This window comes from Ranitomeya imitator, chromosome 6 (genome assembly GCF_032444005.1).
Source record: "Ranitomeya imitator isolate aRanImi1 chromosome 6, aRanImi1.pri, whole genome shotgun sequence".
Lineage (NCBI taxonomy): Eukaryota > Metazoa > Chordata > Amphibia > Anura > Dendrobatidae > Ranitomeya > Ranitomeya imitator.
The window spans coordinates 60,067,451-60,092,688 of NC_091287.1; the positions used below are offsets into that span (position 1 = coordinate 60,067,451).

General features: G+C 44.6%; 1 protein-coding gene across 2 annotated transcripts in view; it reads right to left on the reverse strand.

Moving 5' to 3' along the window:
• WDR37 (WD repeat domain 37) overlaps positions 1-25,238 on the reverse strand; it is a 158,466-nt gene that overhangs the window by 89,940 nt on the left and 43,288 nt on the right. For both annotated transcript variants that reach the window (XM_069729700.1, XM_069729699.1), the window contains exon 3: positions 12,186-12,363. In XM_069729700.1, coding sequence (XP_069585801.1) covers positions 12,186-12,323 — 138 coding nt within the window. In that variant the 5' untranslated portion in view covers positions 12,324-12,363. The remainder of the gene's footprint in view (positions 1-12,185; positions 12,364-25,238) is intronic.

Below are 25,238 nucleotides of genomic sequence, written 5' to 3' on the forward strand. Positions count from 1 at the left end.
CCAAGTGCCTGTGCTTGGTTTGAACGGTCATTTTGTGGTAACAGATTCCCTTTAAGTTGTAAAATTATTCTGGTCTCAGTTATAAAAATTAAAAAATAAATAAGTGTAAACGACCTTTCAAGTGTAATTTATTTATCCTTACAAATAGATGCTCCAAATATAGAGTCCATTGCATTTATAAGAACTGTCCGGAATCTGCCTCAGTGAAGGACATAATCAAATAAAACATTTCGAGCCACCTTAATCACTTTAACGAGAGCAATGATCCCTCGGCTCAGCATCTGCTTCATTTCACCTTCACGAGATCCAGGTCTGAGAACCAGACACAAAAATCATCCCAAAAAGGACATAAAAGGAGAAACCTGAACGTGCTGTAAACACAGGAGCGGCCTAAAACCCGAGCGCACAAATCAACTGCACATACACAAAGCATCAGAGAAAGCCATGGAACAAAGCAGAGGATCTGGTTCCCAGCTCCTTCCGACAGAGCCGCTGCCTTTCCTGTTCGAGAAAGGTCAAGTGACGCTTTTATGATCAACATTCACTTCTAAATCCTCTAAAAATAGGCCGTGACTCATTGTAAATTAGGAAAAACAGCAGACGCTCGTTCTACATTCATAGCTAAAAGGTGTAACAGGTGCAAAATCCTAATCTAGCTACACCCCCCCATAGAACCCAAAATGTCAGCAGGAAACAGGAAGCATTAATAATGGGCCATCACCAGGAGGATATGCCATAAACGCCTGGTAGATGCGGGTCCCACTGATGGAATCCACAGCTGTCCGCGGCACTCTCCGCGGAGGAGGCCGTATACGCGCCACGCTCTCTGAGAGGTTACAAATCTGTTGAGTACTTTTTGTTACTTCCTTGTGAATTAATGGAGAATTCTTATTCCGGGCAGGGTTCCAGGAGATCCCAATCAGTTAGGTCCAGAAATATTTGGACAGTCACCGAATCTTTGATTTGGGCTGTACATGCCACAATTTCGGATTTTAAATGAAGCAACTGAGATGCCATTGAAGTGATTGAGGCAAAGAAGTGGAATATTCTGCAATAGCAGAATCAAACTCCTGGACTGCTTTCGCAGTATGTTATGGGTCATTGCCCACCGGTACCATGAAGAGCCGTCCAAACAATCTTGCTGCATTTTGTCGATTCTGTGCAGAAAGTACGGCCCTGTACACTTCAGAATTCATTCGGCTGCTTCTGTCTTCAATCACATCATCAATAAACACCAGTGACCCAGCGCCATTGTGAGCCATGAATGCCCATGCTATTACACTGCCTCCACCATGTTTTACAGAGGACGTGCTGTGCTTTGGATCATGAGCCTGTCGAAGACTTCTCCATGCTTTCTTCTTCTCATCATTCTGGTACAGTTTGATCTTAGTTTCACCTGTACAAATAATGCTTTTCCAGAACTGGACAGGCTTCTTAAGATGTTTTCTTGGCAAAGGTTAATTTGGCCTATTAAGGCTGATTAACGGTTTGCACCTTGTGGGACCCTCAGTATTTGCTCTCATGAAGTCATCTCTTTATGGTAGACTAAGGTACCTTCAGACTCAGCGACGCTGCAGCGATACCGACAACGATCCGGATCGCTGCAGCGTCGCTGTTTGGTCGCTGGAGAGCGGTCACACAGACAGCTCTCCAGCGACCATCGATCCCGAAGTCCCCTGGTAACCAGGGTAAACATCGGGTTACTAAGCGCAGGGCCGCGCTTAGTAACCCGATGTTTACCCTGGTTACCATCCTAAAAAGTAAAAAAACAAACGATACATACTTACCTTCTGCTGTCTGCCGCGGCGCTGTGCTTTCCTGCACGGACTGTGAGCACAGCGGCCAGAAAGCAGAGTGGTGACGTCACCGCTCTGCTTTCCGGCTGGCCGGCGCTCACAGCCAGAGCAGAGAAGCACAGCGCCGGGGACAGACAGCGGAAGGTAAGTATGTAGTGTTTGTTTTTTTACGTTTACGCTGGTAACTAGGGTAAACATCGGGTTACTAAGCGTGGCCCTGCGCTTAGTAACCCGATGTTTACCCTGGTTACCAGTGAAGACATCGCTGAATCGGCATCACACACGCCGATTCAGCGATGTCTGCAGGGAGTCCAGCGACGAAATAAAGTTCTGGACTTTCTGCAGCGACCAACGACATCACAGCAGGATCCTGATCGCTGCTGCCTGTCAAACTGAACGATATCGCTAGCCAGGACGCTGCAACGTCACGGATCGCTAGCGATATCGTTCAGTGTGACGGTACCTTTAGATACTCAAGCTCCTACTTCCTGGATAGTGTTCTTCACTTGGGTGGATGTTGTGAAGGGGTTTTTCTTCACTATGGAAAGGATTCTGCATTCATCCACCTCTGTTTTCTGTGGATATCCAGGCCCTTTTAGAGTTCACCAGTGAACTTTTTTTCTTTGGAGAATGTAACAAGCTGTTGATTTGGCCACTACTAACATTTTTGTTAGGTTTTTTCTTTTTTTTCTCAGCCTAATGATGGTCTGCTTCACTTAAATTGAGAGCTCCTTTGACCGCATGTTGTGGGATCACAAAGTGCTTACAAATACAAAGGCCATGCCTAGAATCAGCTCCAGACCTTTCACCTGCTTAATGGATAAAGGATTAATGAGGGAATAGCCCATGCAGCCCATTAAAGAGCTTTTGAGATAATTGTCCAATTACTTTTGGTCCGTTGAAAAAGACGCAGCTACATATTATTGACCAGTAATTCCTAAAACCTTACTCAAGCATCTAAAATGCCAAAACTTGTGTGACTGTCCAAATATTACTGGATCTTTCTATGTCCCAAATACCACTTTCGGTAGGAAGCAAACATTTTTTTTTTTGCAGTGGACCATTCAGACCATAAATAACATTGTATAGTCGAAACCCATCAGTTTGCTTTGGGAGTACTAGATGGTCTGCCAACATGTCACACTTTTTTAAAATGTAAGAAATAAAATATGAAGTTTTATTTTAACAAGTATCTTTACTGGAGAAACTATTTTTCTTCCTTCATCCTTGGTGGTGCGTCCTGGCCCAGGGCAGCTCCGTGCCAACAAGGTGCATCAGAGAACACAAGGCGAGCTTACTGTCCCACTTCCTTTTACCATCTAATATATAAAGCTGAATGTGTGGGTGTGTGGGTGTGTGGGTGTGTGGGTGGGTGGGTGTGTGTGTGTGTGTGTGTGTTCGGGATTGGCATCTGCACCGTCGCAGCTACAGCCACAAAATTTTGCACAGTCACACGTCTGGACACCGAGAGCGTCATAGGCTATGTTGTGAGGTGAAATTGTAACCGCGCGCGTTCCAATTCACCAAACAATTTTGCCCCTATCTACATAATGGGGAAAAAGTGAAAGGAAAAGTGTTAGAGGCAAATTGACAGCTGCCAGATGTGAACAAGGGGGACTTAAAGAGTGAGAGTGATGGCGGCAAAGAGTATATACCGTACAGTTGCTAAGGTGGGGCCCCGACATGGGATACTCACCACACACTGGAATATGAACACACACACAAAATGCGCCACACACTACCACATGCTTGAATACATATACCACCCTCAGCACACATTTCACCACACATACACCAACCTCGCCACATAAAAGTCGAAACACAAAAGTCGCCGCTCAAAACTCGCCACTCGCAAAACTCGGCTCACGGAAAACTCGCCACACGTGCAAAACTCACCTCATGGAAAACTCGCCACACGCAAAACTTGCACACGCGGAAAAATTGCCACATGCACAAAAGTTGCAACACATGCAAAAGTTGCCTCACACAAAACTTGCACCTACTCAAAACGCACCACACATAAAAATCCCCACGAGCAAAACTCGCCATGCGCAAAACTTGCTGCACACAACTTGCTACACTAACCTGTCACATGCAACTCGACACACAAAAAGTTGCTACACGCATGTCGCCACACAAAACTCATCTCACAAAAGTCGCTACATGCATGTCGCCACACGCAACTCAACACACACAACTTGACACATGAAACTCGCCCTAAAACACACACAAGTCTGGTATTATCCTTCAAAAATAAAAATCTGATTAATAAGCAGACAAACTACAAGAGCAACAAATGTACCATATAGGAAATACGGCAGCTGTCAGTCACATGACCTGTCTATTATGTGTATGTGTGAGCTAATATATACTGCCAGGGGGAGGGCTTCCTGTTGGCTGGGGAATTATCAGGCTGCCAATTTATCTTACAAATACTGAGGTAAAAATACTGACCAAATAACGTGTGAACGCGATCTAATACAGGAGGAGATGACACACAGGTATATACAATATACAGGAGGAGATGACACACTGGTATATACTATATACAGGGGAGATGACATACAGGTACATACTATATACAGGGGAGATGACACAGGTGTATACTATATACAGGGGAGATGACAGGTATATACTATGTACAGAAGGAGATGACAGGTATATACTATATACAGGAGGAGATGACACTGGTATATATTATATACAGGGGAGATGACACAGGTATATACTATATAAAAGGAGGAGATGACATACAGGTATATACTATATACAAAAGGAGATGGCACACTGGTACATACTATATACAGGGGAGATGGCACACAGGTATATACTATATAGAGGAGGAGATGACATACAGGTATATACTATATACAGAAGATGACACACTGGTATATACTATATACAGGGGAGATTACATACAGGTACATACTATATACAGGGGAGATGACAGGTATATACTATATACAGGAGGAGATGACATACAGGTATATACTATATACAGGAGAAGATGACACACTGGTATATACTATATACAGGGGAGATGACACAGGTGTATACTATATACAGGGGAGATGACACAGGTATATACAATATACAGGAGGAGATGACACACTGGTATATACTATATACAGGGGAGATGACATACAGGTACATACTATATACAGGGGAGATGACACAGGTGTATACTATATACAGGGGAGATGACAGGTATATACTATGTACAGAAGGAGATGACAGGTATATACTATATACAGGAGGAGATGACACTGGTATATACTATATACAGGGGAGATGACATATAGGTACATACTATATACAGGGGAGATGACACGTGTATACTATATACAGGGGAGATGACACAGGTATATACTATATACAGGAGGAGATGACATACAGGTATATACTATATACAGGGGAGATGACACAGGTGTATACTATATACAGGGGAGATGACAGGTATATACTATATACAGGAGGAGATGACAGGTATATACTATATACAGGAGGAGATGACACTGGTATATACTATATACAGGGGAGATGACATATAGGTACATACTATATACAGGGGAGATGACACAGGTGTATACTATATACAGGGGAGATGACACAGGTATATACTATATACAGGAGGAGATGACACAGGTATATACTATATACAGGAGGAGATGACACACTGGTATATACTATATACAGGGGAGATGACATATAGGTACATACTATATACAAGGGAGATGACAGGTATGTACTTCTCCTTCCATCAATATTTGTATCCTGTTAATATATTGCAGTCATCATATATTATACAGCACTGTGTACTTACAATTGCTCATTTTGCCTTTCCACAGAGAAAATTCTTCTCTTATCTCTACTTTATGCAATGTAGAAACAGGAAGTCGGCTCCAGTGATCTCTTCCGGTACAGGGAGAGGTGAATTTGTCTCTAATAATATTTAGGTAGGTGCTATGCGTCACATCCACATAAATGCCATCAGCCAAGGTTCCCTAGCAAAACATTGGCAAACGCGCCACACTGTTTCCTTCGTCTTCTTTCCTTTCTATATGGCAGCCTGGTGCCAGCATAACCAATCCGACCAGTTTGAGGCTATGTGGCTCCATACTCTGGAAGCTTCGATGCACAGTGTGTCACGAAAACTCTAGTAGTTACAGTATCTCTTCTGCAGGATAGGATGAGACAAGCTCAGCATGCAAACTGAGGGGTCTTAACATTGCACGATATGCAAAGACCCATACTTCAGATATTTTTATTTTAGGCATAAATAAATAAGCATTTTGGGGGGTGATAGACTCCCTTCAAGAACTTCCCATTTCTAAAATGTAGGCCTTTATTTTGCTTAATTTGGGTGAATAGAGTCACAAAAAAGTTGAGTTCTGGCAAATCTAAATATACTTTGAGATTCGAAAAAAATTTGATTTGCCTCAAATCGATCTGTTCACCTGCAGGACAAGCCTTTATAAACCCTACTGCCCCCCAATCCAGACTAACCAAGGAGTGCACTGCACAATTAAAGAGGGTCAGCTCAGTAGTTTTGGTCTTCTGTTTCCCTGCTCCTCCCATGAGGAATCTTTTTAAAGGGACACTGTCACCTGGATTTGGAGGGAACAATCTTCAGCCATGGAGGCGGGGTTTTTGGGTGTTTGATTCACCCTTTCCTTACCCGCTGGCTGCAATATTGGATTGAAGTTCATTCTCTGTCCTCCATAGTACACACCTGCGCTGTGCAAGATTGCCTTGTGCAAGCATGTACTACGGAGGACAGAGAATGAACTTCAATCCAATATTGCAGCCAGCATGCAGCCAGCGGGTAAGGAAAGGGTGAATCAAAAACCCCAAAACCCCGCCTCCATGGCTGAAGATTGTTCCCTCCAAATCCAGGTGACAGTGTCCCTTTAATTCTTCTTTTTTTTTTTTTAAATCCAACATACAGTTCCAGTGATATCAGACTTTTTATTAGGGCTCATTATTACAGTCTTGTGGTGGTGCTTACAGGGTAATTGAGTCAAGTAGACTATGGACATGCCCCCAGAGAATCCCGTCAGCCACGACCCCTTGTAACAATACAAATTATTAGTAAATAAAAAGGCCCATAATTCTGGAACCGTGTGGTGGATTAACAAAAACTGCATACTCCGGGGAACAGCGGAAATAAAATTAAGGCAATAATTGGCCACTTTTGAGCTGGTGACAGGTCCTCTAACATGAAAGATAGGGTCAGAATCCCCTCTTACTCGTCTATATCTCTATATTTAATATGAAGCGGCAATGTGCAGCCACCACAATAAAGAGCTGGCATCAGAGGAATAAGGGGCACAGCCGGCCTTGTGATACATCGCCTTTCACTTACAAATGATGGACATTCTTTAAATATATTCTGTGCCATAACAATAGTCAGCTATTCTCTACAGGCAAAGAAACACGCACAGTAATTAGCAGCAAGACACACTAATTATAGGAGGAAAGAACAAGAGTCCAGGGGGCACCCGCACAGATGCCAGGAAAATTATTTTTACCACCAAGACAGGAAGAGATTTTCCATTTAGATGGGCATTAGAATAAAGAATGTCAGCTAAGATCACGCTGTCTGTGCGCCCTGCCTACAGTATATGGGGGGGAGCTTTTCTCAACGTACACTGAACAAAAATAGAAAAAGCAACACATCTGTACATTTGCTCACATCTCTGAACTCAAAGAACCTTTTTATCTCAAATATTATTCACAAATTTGTGTAAATCTCTGATAGTGAGCTCTTCTTCTTTGCCGAGCTAATCCATCCACCTCACAGGTGTGGCATATCCAGATAGTGATTAAGACCGCATGGTTACTGCACAGGTGTGACACCCAGATGGTGATTAGACAGCATGGTTATTGCACAGGTGTGACACATCCAGATGGTGATTAGACAGCATGGTTATTGCACAGGTGTGGCATATCCAGATGGTGATTAGACAGCATGGTTATTACACAGGTGTGACACATCCAGATGGTGATTAGACAGCATGGTTATTACACAGGTGTGACACATCCAGATGGTGATTAGACAGCATGGTTATTACACAGGTGTGACACATCCAGATGGTGATTAGACAGCATGGTTATTACACAGGTGTGACACATCCAGATGGTGATTAGACAGCATGGTTATTGCACAGGTGTGACATATCCAGATGGTGATTAGACAGCATGGTTAGTACACAGGTGTGACACATCCAGATGGTGATTTGACAGCATGGTTATTGCACAGGTGTGACACATCCAGATGGTGATTAGACAGCATGGTTATTACACAGGTGTGACATATCCAGATGGTGATTAGACAGCATGGTTAGTACACAGGTGTGACACATCCAGATGGTGATTTGACAGCATGGTTATTGCACAGGTGTGGCATATCCAGTTGGTGATTAGACAGCATTGTTACTGCACTGGTGTGCCTTTGGCTGCCACAATAAAAGGTGGCTCTAAAATGTGCAGTTTTATCACACAGCACAATGCCACACGTTTTGGGGCAGTGTAATATTGGCATGCTGACTGCAGGAATGGCCACCAGAGTTGTTGCCCATGAATTGAATGTTCATTTCTCTACCACATGCATTCTCCTAAGGAGTTTCAGAAATTTTAGCAGTACATCAAACAGGTCTCAACTGCAGACCCCATGTAACACACCAGCCCAGGACCTCAACATCCAGCATCTTCACCTCAAAGATAGTCTGAAATGAGCCACCCAGACAGCTGTTGCAACCATCTGTTTCATATCCAAAGGATTTCTGCACAAACTGTCAGAAAACATCTCAGCGAAGCTCATCTGCAGCTCGTCGTCCTCATCGGGATTTCCTCCTGACTGCAGCGACTTGAGTGGGCCAATGCTCACATATGATAGTGTATGGCACGCTGGAGAGGCGTTATCTTCATGGATGAATCCTGATTTTCACTGTACAAGGCAGATGGCAGACTGAGTGTATGGGAGCGGTTTGCTGATGTCAGCATTGTGAATCGAGTGGCACATGGTGGCGGTTGGGTTATGGTATGGACATCGAACACAAGTGCAATTTATTGATGCCATTTGGAAGGGTGAGGACGACGGAGAAATGGAGGGAGTTGCTGTGCAAATGTAGCATGTGTGTGGTAGCATTTTTAATAAAGGAAATTAAAAATGTATAAAAGATAAAAATTCCATTAAAATTATGCAGATAACATCAGTAGTCAAGGAAACTGCTATTTGTTCTCCAAATCCTTCTCCTCACTTAGACCTATTTAAGGCAATACCAAGCTGCGGGATGAGCGGTCAACACATAGGTTACAGATTACCGGTACGTGTACATGAGTTACTCCAGGCGGGGAGGATAAGAAGAATTGATTGCAGGCTTACTGTAAGATATATCTCCATGCAGAGCAGGAGAAAAATTAAAAAGAGCAGCAAATTTTGTATAAAACGAGCAGCTGTCACTTAGGAAAGTTCAGGTCTTTGATCAGTATTTTATATCCCCTCCCTTGTCAACAGCGCTGCAGCCCATCATAGCGCTTAACAACTCGTACTATCTAGTTCTGCAGAGCCGCTGAGTTCACTGATTGACTGCAGTGTTGTCAATGTCAAGTGAGCGCTGCAGACAGTAACAGACACTGGGAGCAGCAGTAGAGATTCATCGTTGGACACAAGGAGGGCGAGTAAAGAACCAGAAGCTTTTTCCCAACAAACTGCGCCCGGAAATAGAACCCGTTTCAAATTGGAAAACCCATTTAATACGTACAGGTTTTACACATGTGCGCGTAATTAAAATGTTTATGTTAATGGGAATTCGTCAATAGGATCAATCCTTTTAGGCCGTTTATATGGTCATGTAGGTCATAGGAAGCTGAATAAAATGATACCTTGATATCTGCGATCCAATGTCTTATTCCAGAGAAATCCATGTCTATCTTAGTTGGTAAATGAGCTTTTAAGATCTGTGGGCCGGACATAGATCTCCCTGAGAATCTGCCTCCAGAGCTTATTAGAAATGAGGGAGAGTTACCAGTGTGAGACAAGTAGATCAGGAGAGCTGACTGTCAGTCATTGCATGTCTCACACTGGTAACTCTCCCTCATTTATAATAAGCTCTGGAGGCAGATTCTCAGGGAGATCCATGTCCGGCCCACAGATCTTAAAAGCTCATTTACCAAATAAGATAGATATGGATTTCTCTGGAATAAGACTTCAGATTACAGATATCAAGGTATCATTATATTCAACCTTCTATGACCTACATGCCCATATGGACGGCTTAGGAGGGTTGATCTTACCGACAGATTCTCTTTAATGTGCCAAAGTATTTATAGGCGGGGCATGATGGATGTATATATAAGGAGAGGGGTCCCAGACACACGTCATACACAGGAGAACTATCATGTCAGTGTCCGCTCTTGAAACACATGGCATTTTAACAGATTGCATGAAGAAAATATTAGATGTTACAGCAAGGACACAAGCACATTTCACTTAAGAGACAAACCTGAGCCCTGGAATGAAAGGTATACGCTTCTTAATCTGAGAATAGCATAAAATATTGACAGAGATCCTGATTCCAGCGATTACTTGTTGGGCTACTTGCTGTGGTTTTGATTTAAAAAAAAAAAAAAAAAAAATCACTTACCGTATTTTCCCGACTATAAGACGCACTTTTTCCCCCCCAAAAAAGGGGGGGAAATGGGGGGTGCATCTTATAGTCATAATGCAGGCTTACCAGCAGTGGTGCGGCGGCAACAGAGGTGCGGGGATGAGGAGGCGGTATGGCGTGAGCGGGGTCCCTTCCACAGGTGAGGTGATGCAGCAACCCGGTAAGCAGCAGAGCTGGGTTAATTACCAGTTTATCGGTGGCGGCGGCCATCTTCCTGAGGCCGCGCGTGCGCAGATGGAGTGCTCTGCTTCCCTGGGCTCCAGGAAAATGGCCACGGGAGGCCGCGCGTGAGCAGATGGAGATCGCGGCGGCCATTTTCCTGAAGCCGAATTCGCAGATTTAGATCTCGGCTTCAGGAAAATGGCAGCCGCGATCTCCATCCGCGCATGCGCGGCCTCCCGCGGCCATTTTCCTGAAGCCCCGGGAAGCAGAGCACTCCATCTACGCACGCGCGGCCTCAGGAAGATGGCCGCCGCCACCGATAAACTAGTAATTAACCCGGCTCTGCTGCTTACCGGGCTGCTGCATCACCTCACCTGTGGAAGGGAGCCTGCTCACGTCATACCGTTCATTATCCCCGCACCTCTGCCATCGCTACACCACTGCTGCAACCCACCCATGGACACCAGGCCGTGGTGTCGCCCACCTAAGCAGGAAGGGACCCTGCTCAGGTGCACGCCGTACCGCAACACCCCACCTCTGCTGACACCATGCCTCCTGTGACCCTGATCTGCCACCGCCAGCCCTCAGGTAAGATACTATAAATTCGGGCAATAAGACGGACCCCCATATTATAAAAAAATCTTTTTTTCTGCAATTTTCACCCCAAATTTGGGGTGCATCTTATGGTCCGGTGCGTCTTATAGTCCGAAAAATACGGGTATGTACCGCAGATCTGCTATTCTTAATTACTGGCTCTGTATAAATCTGCTCACACGGCTAATTGACAGCTTTCGGTGTACACGGTGCATAAGCGAAGTTCCCATTAATTAGACAGTTGGTGCTTAAAGTTCTATGGAGAACTGCAACTGAAAAAAAAATTTAAAAAAAAAAATCTGTTTGCCAGCAGCCATCAATAGCGGAGCTTAACAGCTCAACCATCAATCGCACAGCAGGAGTCAGACAATTGAGATTCCAGGAAACAAGTGGTAGAGGCTGCTTCTACCTGCTCAGATTTCTATACACAGCGCTCAAGTAGCTCTATGACTAAGGAAGCATTGTGCCCCAGACGCGCGTCAGGGTGATATGGCCTTCACCACTTCACAGATTTTAATGTAATGGATTTCTAATAAAATGGGAAGATTTTGACTTAAGGCTGGATGTGACATCCACCCCTATCTTTTCACTTCGTGCTCAAACAGCACAGTATATAAAACAGAGGCTGCAGAACCGTCCCAGTGGTCACATGAATTATCCCTTGATCGGTGGGACCAACTAGGCCCATCACAGCACAAAAATGGAAGATTACCCCTGTAACTTGGACTGCTAAGATCCTACTAGAGCGGGCAACAGTCTTAAAAAGCAAAATAGCGAAATCCCCAATAAATGGGGGGGGGGGGGGGGGGGGGGGGGAGTCGACATCCAACAATTACCAAAACCCGTCATTCACAAAATTCATGTAATCTTCACCATCTCCAAAACACAATTCTGAGCCTGTGAGGAAATCAATGCAACGATGGTCTATTTCCCCCCTCTGGCGCTGGTACGAGGCGCTCACCTGTCCCTCCAGCATGTCCCGATGCAGACTGGGCCGCTCCTGCTCCGAGCTATTTGTCCGCTTCAATGTCAGACTGTTGGACTTGCGCTTCTGCTTAGTTTGCCGCGCAGCTGCCCAGCTTCCACTTTCAGTGGGCATCCCTCCTCACTTTGTGGTTCCCAGCAGGATGGAAGAAAAACTAGAGGGAAAAAAACAAGAACAACAAGCTTTTAAGAAGCGAGGATCCAAGTATAGAAAAATAATTAAAATAAAAAACAAAAAAAAGCTAATAAAATTAAACAGCTTTACTATTCATTTTTTACTTGTTTAGTTTTTTGTGTTTTTAATTTGAATCTCATTCTTTTAGTTTCTGTCCATTTTATGTGTTCTCCTGGGATTTTTGTTTATTCAGAAGATTGAGAACATCAGAGACCGTTTTAGTCGACAACCCCTAGAGCCCTTCCTCCCAACTACCCAGCCCTCCACCTCCAAAACCAACTTCTCCACCATTACAGAAGATCGACTCTCCACTCTACTCTCAAGATCACATCTCACCACCTGTGCACTTGACCCGATCCCATCCTACGTCATCCCAAACCTCACCACAGTCTTCATCCCAACTCTAACCCATCTCTTCAACCTATCACTAACAACTGGTGTTTTCCCCTCAAGCTTTAAACATGCCTCCATCACACCTATCCTCAAAAAGCCCTCTCTTGACCCATCCTCTGTATCTAGCTATCGCCCTATATCACTTCTCCCCTATGCCTCAAAACTACTGGAACAACACGTCCATCTTGAACTGTCCTCCCATCTATCTTCCTGCTCCCTTTTCGACCGCTTACAATCAGGCTTCCGGTCACACCACTCCACTGAAACTGCCCTAACTAAGGTCACCAATGACCTATTAACCGCCAAGAGCAAGCGACACTACTCCCCCAACGAACCTATCCATTATAGTAAACGGCTGCTCACACTCCCCACTCTCACAAGCTCGCTGTCTCGGGGTAATCCTTGACACTGATCTCTCCTTCAAACCACATATCCAAGCCCTTTCCACTTCCTGCCGCCTTCAACTCAAAAATATTTCACGAATCCGTACATTCCTAAACCAAGAATCTGCAAAAACCCTAGTCCATGCCCTCATCATCTCCCGCCTCGACTACTGTAACCTCCTGCTGTGGCCTCCCCTCGAAAACTCTCGCACCCCTCCAATCTATTCTAAACTCAGCTGCCCGACTAATCCACCACCCCCCTCCCTCTGTCAATCCCTTCACTGGCTCCCCATTACCCAGACTCTCCAGTACAAAAGCCTAACAATGACATACAAAGCCATCCACAACCTGTCTCCTCCATACATCTGTGACCTCGTCTCCCGGTACTTACCTGCACGCAACCTCCGATCCTCACAAGATCTCCTTCTCTACTCCTCTCTTATCTCCTCTTTCCACAATCGTATACAAGATTTCTCTTGCGCATCACCCCTACTCTGGAACTCTCTACCACAACATAGACTCTCACCTACCATCGAAACCTTCAAAAAGAACCTGAAGACCCACCTCTTCCGACAAGCCTATAACCTGCAGTAACCACCGATCGACCAAACCACTGCACGACCAGCTCTATCCTCACCTACTGTATCCTCACCCATCCCTTGTAGATTGTGAGCCCTCGCGGGCAGGGTCCTCTCTCCTCCTGTACCAGTTGTGACCTGTATTGTTAAAGATTATTGTACTTGTTTTTATTAAGTATACCCCTCCTCACATGTAAAACGCCATGGAATATATGGCGCTATAATAATAAATAATAATTCATTGTTCTTCACTGAGGACCAAGTTTGGGGTTTCCGAATGTGTGCGGCCGTTTCGATTGCAAATCTTAAACATTTTGGTAATATTTTCGAGCAAATATTTTTTATTCTCCCTCCGGAATGATTTTATGTAGGTCTGACATTTTTTTTTTAGCAGATTTTATGACACTAAATAAAAACATGTGACTTTTTGTAATTTTTAAAAAAAAAAAAAAAGATGGATTTGGTTTAGATCACAATCTGCATAATTACAGCCAGGAATGAATGACTCGTCACAGGGATGGACATCCCAGATGAATAGTTGGAGGTAAATGATATACATTCATGAGCGTGATGTAATAGTTTATTATATTTTTCAGTGTCGAGTCAGTCAATTTATCTAATTTCATGATGGTCAAGATATTACAGAGCTGAGTAACATGGTGGATGAGTGGAGAAAACCTAACAGACAGGTTCCCTTTAACCAGGACAAGTCTGAGGATATAGGAAAGAATAAGGGTATAGGAAATCTAGCATATAGGAACGCCAATGTATAAATATGACGTAAAGGCGTCAGACAAGGACACGCTGTGCGGAGCAAGGTGACCCCGTTCTTCTAAACTGCAGGGAATAAGGAGGAGGTGGAGGAAAAGCACCGGGTCCTCCTGACAGCTGAAGATGCGGATGGGATTGTGCTCCAACCGTATAGATAAACCTGTACTTTCCCACCCTCTAATGTGAGTATATGGGGTCCACTGACTGTGCGGTATGGCAGGTATCAGCGGAAAAAAGGGACCAGGCATGTTTAATATCAGGATGTCCGATCCTTTATTCCAGGGGGAGATAAGCTTCTGCCAAGAGCAGTCTGGCAGCGGTTAATTCCCTACCTCCACTGATAAAATTAATAATATTATTATTGTTATTTCTAAAGTGTCTACATATTCTGCAGCGCTTTATGGTCTGTGCAAGTCCCCTCTAAAATGTAAAAAACATTACAGTATAACAATAATCACATAAATCAACAGATACCAAGAGGAGTGAGGGCCCTGCTCGCAAGCTTACAATCTGCAGCTCAGCGGAGCCAAGCGGGTGGTCATCTGCATGGTAAGTGTTCGGACCCCCATCAATACATATAATATTGGAGCTTTGTGTATCAAAACTGCAGCAGAGGAAGAATGGCCCCATTGCCCTAGACCTCAGCTTTCAGGTTCCACTTTTCCAAAGCCTGTTGACCGAAGGTCTGGTTGGCTGCCATGCGTAACTGGGCTCCTATGATTAAGGATGGTAGTCGCTCCAGAAACGCGGCAGTGTTACATTTGTCACAGGGATCCATTTGTTTTAATGGAAATCTAAATGAAGAAAATGTTTTTTATTGGATGGATGTGGCAGAAAATTTCTTTTTTATTGTTTTTGCATTTTGGCTGTGCTCCACCAGCTGGATATAAGGTGCATTATCCTGCACCATGCGTGGTGGTCCGCTACATACTTTTTCTGTAGGAATACTATAGAGTCTACAGTGTACACAGACAATACATTTCATGTAACGCGTTGACTGAATCAAGAAAAGCCACTGATACCTCCTGTCTGGATTTGGATCTATTATATTGGTATACCAGGAGCAGATTATCCACAAATCCTCCTGACCAGTATTCGTCAGGCACTGTTCATCAGCTTCTCATTACGTATTCATTAGACAAATGGTAAAACAATCCATCGGTGATGGATACCTGTGAGACACGACATACAGTGGCATCCTCCATCAATGTACTGGCATGTGTTTTAATAGATACGGCTTACAAAGCGGACACAGAAGTACAGCCAGGTTCAGACGGCCATTGTTAAAACTGGGCCAGTCACCGCTGAAAATTTTCTACGCGGCTGGCCCAGAGTGCAGTTATGGGTGGTTGTGCACGTTGGAGACATTTGCGCAAGCTACCTACTATTACATGCACAAGTGTGGCCTATAAAACGGACGAGACTGTTGCATGTACAATTTTAGACCGTGGAGTCGGTGTCCATATTGGTGGAGTGGGGTCAAATAAAATGGACTGACTCCAACAATATATAATGATATAATGGAGTACAGTAGATCAGTGCAGGACGTGCTGTAAATGTTTTCATAATATTTTGGGAAAGTTATGAAATGTCCTATAAATGTCTGTTCTGCTCCTGATCTAAGGATCTGGGCTTTTAGTTGACATGAATCTGCGCTGCACTTTATGTACATGTTCAGTAGTGATCATTGCTGAGGAGTCGTAGTTGAGATGAATCTGTGCTGCACTTTATGTACATGTTCAGTAGTGATCATTGCTGAGGAGTCGTAGTTGAGATGAATCTGTGCTGCACTTTATGTACATGCTCAGTAGTGACCAGTGCTGTGGAGTCGTAGTTTAGATGAATCTGTGCTGCACTTTACGTACATGCTCAGTAGTGACCAGGGCTGGGAGGTCGGGGTTGAGATGAATCTGTGCTGCACTTTACGTACATGCTCAGTAGTGACCAGTGCTGTGGAGTCGTAGTTGAGATGAATCTGTGCTGCACTTTATGTACATGCTCAGTAGTGACCAGTGCTGTGGAGTCGTAGTTGAGATGAATCTGTGCTGCACTTTATGTACATGTTCAGTAGTGACCAGTGCTGTGGAGTCGGAGTCATGGAGTCAGTGAAATTTGAGGCGTCCAAGGTTTGGCCTACTGACCCCACAGCCCTGGTGCTTGGTTCTAAAAAGTTCATGTGAATCAGTGTTCAGAAAACTGAAGATAGCGGCACTCACCACTGGTATACTAAAACAGCACTTTATTCAGTCAATGCATGAGGAGCACAGACACGGAGGAAAAGGAGCGACAGAAGAAGAGTGGGAACATGTGAAACAGCTTTTGCTCATTTTCATCCATGTCTGTGCTCCTCAAGCATTGATCAAATAAAGTACAATTTATCACTACATGTGGGAAAATCTCCTGGCATAAATGCTGAATGTGCATGAAGGACGTGATGTATTTGAGGTCTCAGACGCGGAGTATTTGTGCTGCAGCCAATCACACTGTGTCCTGGCCTGACCGTGCAAATAATTATTGGTGCCGGTCGGTCAAACTGATCGTTAGGTCCCGTAGCTAGCCCATAGTATGGGGCACACGCTGAAGCACAATACTAGGAACATCGGTTACAGTGACCAAGAAATATCCAAGTGATTAATGCCAGTTACAAAACATACGTATTTTTTGATGTTATGTCATTCACAACCATCTCTATACTCAGCAAGAGAACGTAATGAGCTACAGCACACGAGCAGGAACCATATGGTGGCGGCGAGTCGGTGTGATGTAGGATTTAGTAAATGAGATTCAGATTAGGTTTAGATTATGCACAGCACATACAGAATTTACTAGAGTCAGGAAGAGAAATTATCCAATCGGCGCAGTGATCGGACACTCGAGACAGGAGCGGTCATTGATAAAAGCCTCACCAGGCTCGGTGACATAATATCTACCAGCTGGTACTACAAGAGGTTTAACGCGACCCTGCTACGGCTGGAGATTTCAGCACTGCTGCACGTGTAATCTCTCGGCTGCCAGCCACCTCTGGCAGCAACGTCCATCATAACCGGGACTACGGCTGCCTGCCACCTCTGGCAGCAGCATACATTTTTAAGAGGGACTATGGCGGTCAGCTAATTCTGGCAGCAACGTCTACTATAACCGGGACTACGGCTGCCAGCCACCTCCAGCATCAACGTCCATTATAACCGGGACTGCGGCTGCCAGCCACCTCCAGAATCAACGTCCATTATAAGCAGGGCTACGGCTGCCAGCCACCTCCAGAATCAACGTCCATTATAAGCAGGACTACGGCGGCCAGCCACCTCCAGCATCAACGTCCATTATAACCGGGACTGCGGCTGCCAGCCACCTCCAGAATCAACGTCCATTATAAGCAGGACTACGACTGCCGGGCACCTCCAGCATCAACGTCCATTATGACCGGGAATACGACTGCCAGGCACCTCCAGCATCAACGTCCATTATAAGAAGGACTACGACTGCCAGCCACCTCCAGCAACAATGTTCATTATAAGCAGGACTACGACTGCCAGCCACCTCCAGCATCAACGTCCATTATAAGCGGGACTACGGCGGCCAGCCACCTCCAGCATCAACGTCCATTATAAGCAGGACTACGGTGGCCAGCCACCTCCAGCATCAACGTACATTATAACCGGGACTGCGGCTGCCAGGCACCTCCAGCATCAATGTCCATTATAAGCGGGACTACGGCTGCCGGGCACCTCCAGCATCAACGTCCATTATGACCGGGACTACGGCTGCTGGGCACCTCCAGCATCAACGTCCATTATGACCGGGAATACGGCTGCCAGGCACCTCCAGCATCAACGTCCATTATAAGAAGGACTACGACTGCCAGCCACCTCCAGCATCAACGTCCATTATAAGCAGGAGTACGGCGGCCAGCCACCTCCGACAGTAAGATCTATTATAACCGTGACTATTAGGAGACTGGATTTATGTGGTGCGGGAGGTGCTGGCATGAGAAAATTAACTGGATCCAGAAAACCTTCCATTTGAAGTTACTGTGCTTACGGCTAAGGTCAAGCTCACAAGATGCATCTGTATCATATCATGATTTTTCAAGCTTACAGAAAGTGTTGCATTTTCATCATGAGAGGAAACGTGTGAACGCAGCCTATCGGGGTCTCGATTCTGACACAATTAATGGACGTCACACAAAATGCAAATATTGATGTGTGATGACTAATATCATAACCAACCGGACATTTCCTTTACCGTGGTACCATTATACGGCCTACATTCAGGTGAATGAGAATACAGGCAAGCGGTGGCAATCCAACACACAGCTTGTTAGCGGCTCTCCATCCATAGAGGGATGGTCTGAACAGAGGACCTCTCTCTATAAGGCCGGATTCGCAAGTCTCGTGACCTGACCCAAGCGTCCCACAAATGTCCTATGAAGCTGTTAGCTAAGGTCAGGAGACCCAGCGGTCCGGTCATGTATTCTGATACGAGCATGTACTATGAACAAGGCCTAGCCTCATGTACAGTACAGACCAAAAGTTTGGAGACACCTCATTTAAAGATTTTTCTGTATTTTCATGACTATGAAAATTGTACATTCACATTGAAGGCATCAAAACTATGAATTAACACATGTGGAATTATATACTTAACAAAAAAAGTGTGAAACAACTGAAATTAAGTCTTATATTCTAGGTTCTTCAAAGTAGCCACCTTTTGCTTTGATGACTGCTTTGCACACTCTTGGCATTCTCTTGATGAGCTTTAAGAGGTAGTCACCGGGAATGGTTTTCACTTCATAGGTGTGCCCTGTCAGGTTTAATAAGTGGGATTTCTTGCCTTATAAATGGCGTTGGGACCATCAGTTGAGTTGAGCAGAAGTCTGGTGGATACACAGCTGATAGTCCTACTGAATAGACTATGTGAATTTGTATTATGGCAAGAAAAAAGCAGCTAAGTAAAGAAAAACGAGTGGCCATCATTACTTTAAGAAATGAAGGTCAGTCAGTCCGAAAAATTGGGAAAACTTAGAAAGTGTCCCCAAGTGCAGTGGCAAAAACCATCAAGCGCTACAAAGAAACTGGCTCACATGAGGACCGCCCCAGGAAAGGAAGACCAAGAGTCACCTCTGCTTCTGAGGATAAGTTTATCCGAGTCACCAGCCTCAGAAATCGCAGGTTAACAGCAGCTCAGATTAGAGACCAGGTCAATGCCACACAGAGTTCTAGCAGCAGACACATCTCTACAACAACTGTTTAAGAGGAGACTTTGTGCAGCAGGCCTTCATGGTAAAATAGCTGCTAGGAAACCACTGCTAAGGACAGACAACAAGTAGAAGAGACTTGTTTGGGCTAAAGAACATAAAGGAATGGACATTAGACCAATGGAAATCTGTGCTTTGGTCATATGAGTCAAAGTTTGAGATCTTTGGTTCCAGCCACCATGTATGTCTTTGTGTGATGCAGAAAAGGTGAACGGATGGACTCTACATGCCTGGTTCCCACCAGCATGGAGGAGGAGGTGTGATGGTGTGGGGGTGCTTTGTTGATGACACTGTTGGAGATTTATTCAAAATTGAAGGCATACTGAACCAGCATGGCTACAACAGCATCTTGCAGTGGCATGCTATTCCATCCGGTTTGCAATTAGTTGGACCGTCACTTATTTTTCAACAGGACAATGACCCCAAACACACCCCCAGGCTGTGTAAGGGCTATTTGACCAAGAAGGAGAGTGATGGGGTGCTACGCCAGATGACCTGGCCTCCACAGTCACCAGACCTGAACCCAATCGAGATGGTTTGGGGTGAGCTGGACCGCAGAGTGAAAGGCAAAAGGGCCAACAAGTGCTAAGCATCTCTGGGAACTCCTTCAAGATTGTTGGAAGACCATTCCCGGTGACTACCTCTTGAAGCTCATCAAGAGAATGCCAAGAGTGTGCAATGCAGTTATCAAAGCAAAAGGTGGCTACTTTGAAGAACCTAGAATATAAGACATATTTTCAGTTGTTTCACACTTTTTTGTTAAGTATATAATTCCACATGTTTTAATTCATAGTTTGATGCCTTCAGTGTGAATGTACAATTTTCATAGTCATGAAAATACAGAAAAATCTTTAAATGAGAAGGTGTGTCCAAACTTTTGATATGTACTGTGTATAATATATATACATTAGTCTGTAGGGAAAGTTAGAAAGTTCCAGACCTAAGTCTGAGGTGGACAGAGGGTACTCCAAGGAGCTGTGCATGCCCTCAGAGCTACAGCTCCCAGAAAGAGACATTCAGAAGGCAGAACTGTATTGCAGCGAGCGTGTGAAGGAAGTCGTAGCAAAGGCGAGGATACCAGAAGGGGACCAGCCCTACTCAGGCTGCCTCCTTCTGAGGCGCAGAAGCCCGGTAGCCGAAACACCGAGGGAGTTAGGACCTTTATGCTTTGCTCCAGAGAGCTGCAGGACAGCTAATTGCAGGTTACCTGTCCGCCCCTACACCCAGGAGGCACGGTGGCACCCTTAGAGGCCGGGGCGTACTAGAGTCCCTATAAACAGCCTCAAGCCACCAGTCATACGGGTTTTTCCTATCCTATATGGGGGACAGAGAGAGCGAAACATCTCAACTGTGAGACTCTTATGTGAAGCCATAGGCAGTAAGGGACTACACCACTACAGTGCTAAGGAAGGCTACTGTTTTCCAGCTGGACAAGGGGACTCTGGACTTGCCTCCAAACCGGCCGAACTCTGCCTGCCCTGTGATCTGGTGCTCTGGACTGTGGATGCTGAAGTCTTCAGTAAAGGTAAAGAGACTGCAACCTTGTGTCCTCGTTCTTCTCTGTGCCTCTCACCATACCACCATCTACACTCTGGGAAGCCCTGGGGACATACTTCACCTGTGGGAAGGTATACCATCTAGCTGCCATAACATCACTCCAGACATTTCCCAATGCATTTTGTAGTGGGAAATCCACAAAAAAAAAAAAACCGCAAAAGTAATGAACATGCTGCGGTTTTTACTCCGATGCGTTTTTTTTTTTTTTGCGGAAAAAAACGCATCATGTGCACAAAACATGCGGAATTCATTCTAAATGATGGGCTGCTTATTGTATGCGGTTTTATAGCTTTTTTTATCGGGAAAAAACGCGAAAAAACAGCAACGTGCGCACACAGCCTTAATGGTATGGCTGATTAGTGTACGAACATCGTACGTGCATTCACCCAATACAATAATGAGTTACAAAGCGTGTGCTGTACGAGGACAACTGCTTTAAGAGTTCAACTGCTGAAGTTTATAAAAAGAAGAAGAAAAATAAGTGTTATTAAGAACCACTCACCTTGGGCTAATGCTAGAAAATACACACTTTGCACAACGATACTATTTCAATGATCTGACGAACAGATGACACATCAGGTTTGAGATGTTACTTGAACCGGGTCACCCCGAAATAATCTCCAATGTGTCATACGCCTCATGCAGGGAGGCTCCTGTGCGAGCAGCAGAGTATGGCTAGGATACATGCCGACGTCATCAGCCAGTCACTGGGGTTAGAGCAACATCCACAGGGGCTGGAATCGTTTAGAAGGTGCCCATTGTGTTGGCAGAACATTCACCAGGACAGGACGAACACTGGGGGCAGATGGCACCTCCCTACAAAGAATGACACCAGCTCTTACTCAGAGTTTTAGTTCCTAAGTAACCTGCACAGAGAAGACGTGTCTCTACAAGAGTCGTGTCTCCTCGGCTCCGCTGCATGCACAGAATGCCAACAGCACTGCTAAACGGACTTTAAAAGGGAACATATCATTATATTCATCATTCGACCCATGGGCAGCACGTAGCAGACACTGGCTGTGCGACTGCCGCCTGGTATGATCTACTCTGAAACACTCTGACATTGCATAGAAACTTTGAAAAGCCGTCTGGGGATCACAACTGATGACTCGTCCCCTGTGACCCCCCGTGGCTTCTCTCTGCCCTGATCCCTTTGACTGACAGGCGTCTCCCTATGCACATAAATAAGAAGAGACCTGAAGAGCAGCGAAGTCGGCCGGTGATCGGAGGACAAGTCACAGGCAGAATGAATATGAAGATAATAATAGGTTCCCTTTAAAGAAGCCTTCCTCCATCAAAGCTTTTATTCTCTTAATATATTGCCATCATATTATATAGCACTGTGTACTTACAATTGCTCGTTTTGCCTTTCTACCCAGATGATTCGTCTCTTTTCTCGCTCTATTTAGAAAAAGGAAGTCTCTTTCCACTCCCAGCTTCACCTCCTGACCCAGCTGCTCCGCCTCCCCCCTGCCAGGGACTTTTGCAGTGATGACTCACGCAGGGAAAATTGACCTCCTGTTTCTACATGGAGATTATAAGGATTCAGCTAGTCAGTTAATAATCACATGAGGTCAGAGAACTACTGGAGAAGGAAGAATTAGCTGGGTAGAAAGGAAGAATGGGCAATTGTACGTACACGGCGCTATATAATATGATGACTGCAATATATTAAGAGGATGAAAATTTTGATGAGTGCGCTTCTTTAAGAATTTAACATATGCAGGTAGGTATGAATGCCAGGGACAAAACCCAGTTAGATCTTATCTAAAGCTCTTGATTATTATTAATTTTTTCTCCCTTCTTTCTTTGGGGGAAGAGGTTTTCCTATGTTGAAAAACAGTCAATTTTTTTTTCCAGCTGGCTAGGATTTTCTTCCATTTTCGGTGCCCCTTTTAACCATCATTGTAGCATCAGTTTTTTTCTCATATGTAAAAATAAATACATTCGATTTCTGGCAAATTTGTGACTCGAAGATGTGAAGAGACTCAAGCTATAGCGAGTAGGTTTTCTCTCCTTGAAATACACAGACAGGCCACGGATATTAAAGATAGATGTCTAGAGGAGGCCTTACAGAGGATGCCCACTGTGCACAATCCCTCGGGGCTAAACCATCGCCTGCAGCTGGTCTTACTACTGGTAGTCCCTGGGGAAACCAGGCAGCAATCATTCAATTTCACTGCAGCGCCACCACAGGGGGGATAAGGCATTACACTGCAACAGTGAGATGTCCAATGTAATGCATAGAAGTGCCAAGTCCTCACAGAAAAACAAGATGGGGGTCCTAAACCAGGGTCCAAAACTAGACAAGCCCTAGAAGTATTATTTCCGAAGATTATTCTTACATATCTTTACGTGAAGCTAAAGGTAACTTTGCGTTAAGATAATATAACACTGGCACTGGAAAAAAAAAAAAAAAAAAAAAACACATTCCAGATAGAGGATTGGGCGTCTTCCAAAGCAATGAAAACTACGGTTTCTCACGGTTAACGTCAATTGTTTCCCAGGTGTCAGAGGCTGGCAGCGAAAGGTATTGACAAGAGTTTCCGTAGTGAGTAAGAGCCAGACAACGAAGCGCTGAGTGGCGGTATGGATGACGGCGGGAGAACAGGAATACTGGGACTTCCTGCTGGGAGAGAGGGACAGGGGGCTCCTGCTGCTCTGTTTTCAGTCTAAGAAGGAAGGTCTCACATCGAGTTTTTCAGTTTTTGTTTACGGCTTGTTGCCCCGGCGATCGACCACTGCGGTCTAGCTGCGGTTTAGCTTGTGAGCATGGTGCTGTCCGGGACTAGAAAGTAACGACACGTTCCAGGAATTAAGATTATCTAGAAACCTGGTATAAAATTTAAAAAAAAAAAAAAAAATATGCCAATTGTACCACTTGGACTGAGGCAATAAAAACGCACTGGCGATGCCTTATGCGAATATGTCCTTAGTATGGGCTTTCATGGAATAGCAACAAACTTTTTTTTTCTAATGGTCTTGTTTTCCCAATTTTACTAAGACTTTTCCAGAGACAGTGTTAAAAGAAAAAATGTGTTTTTCTATTGTTGCCAATGGAAAAACATTTAAAACTGGAAATCATCAGCATTCATCTATTATACTTTTATTTTTAAAAAGTGTAAAATTAAAACAATCCCAGTGTTAAAGACATTTCACAAAAAAAGAAAAGTTTACTACCTTGCCAAAATCCCCATGCTCACCTGTATGTGCTGCTGTATTTTTCATTTTGTCCCTGTGTTGCAAAGAGAGGTTTGTTTTTTTTTGTTGTTGTTTTTTTTCTTACACGTTTTGGTGCCCAGCTTCTAAATAGCGTTATGGTTGGAAGGGACCTCCAGGGTCATCGTGTCCAACCCCCTGCTCAATGGAGGATTCACTAAACCATCTCGGCCAGATGTCTGTCCAGCCTCTGAAGACTTCCATTGAAGGAGAACTCACCACCTCTCGTGGCAGCCTTTTCCACTCATTGATCACCCTCAATGTCAAGAAGTTTTTCTAATATCTAATCTGTATTTTCTCCTTTTCAGTTTCATTCCATTGCTTCTCGTGTTTCCATGTGCAAATGAGAATAATGATGATCCCTCTACACTGACAGCCCTTCAAATATTTGTAGACAGCTATTAAGTCTCCTCTTAGTCTTCTTTTTCGCAAGCTCCTTTAACCGTTCCTGGTAGGACATAGTTTGCAGTCTGCTCACCATCCTGATAGCTCTTCTCCGAACTTGCTCCAGTCTTTCAATGTCTTTTTTAAAACGTGGTGCCCAATAACGGAGTGATCAATAACTGCTCGGCCACATCGGAAATTGGTCGGCAGTGTGATCTTGCGAGATCTACCTATCCTTGATGTGACTTGCCTAGGTGCGTGCAGGACAGTCTTATTACAGAACATTGAGATCACACCGTTTCACCAGTTTCTGATG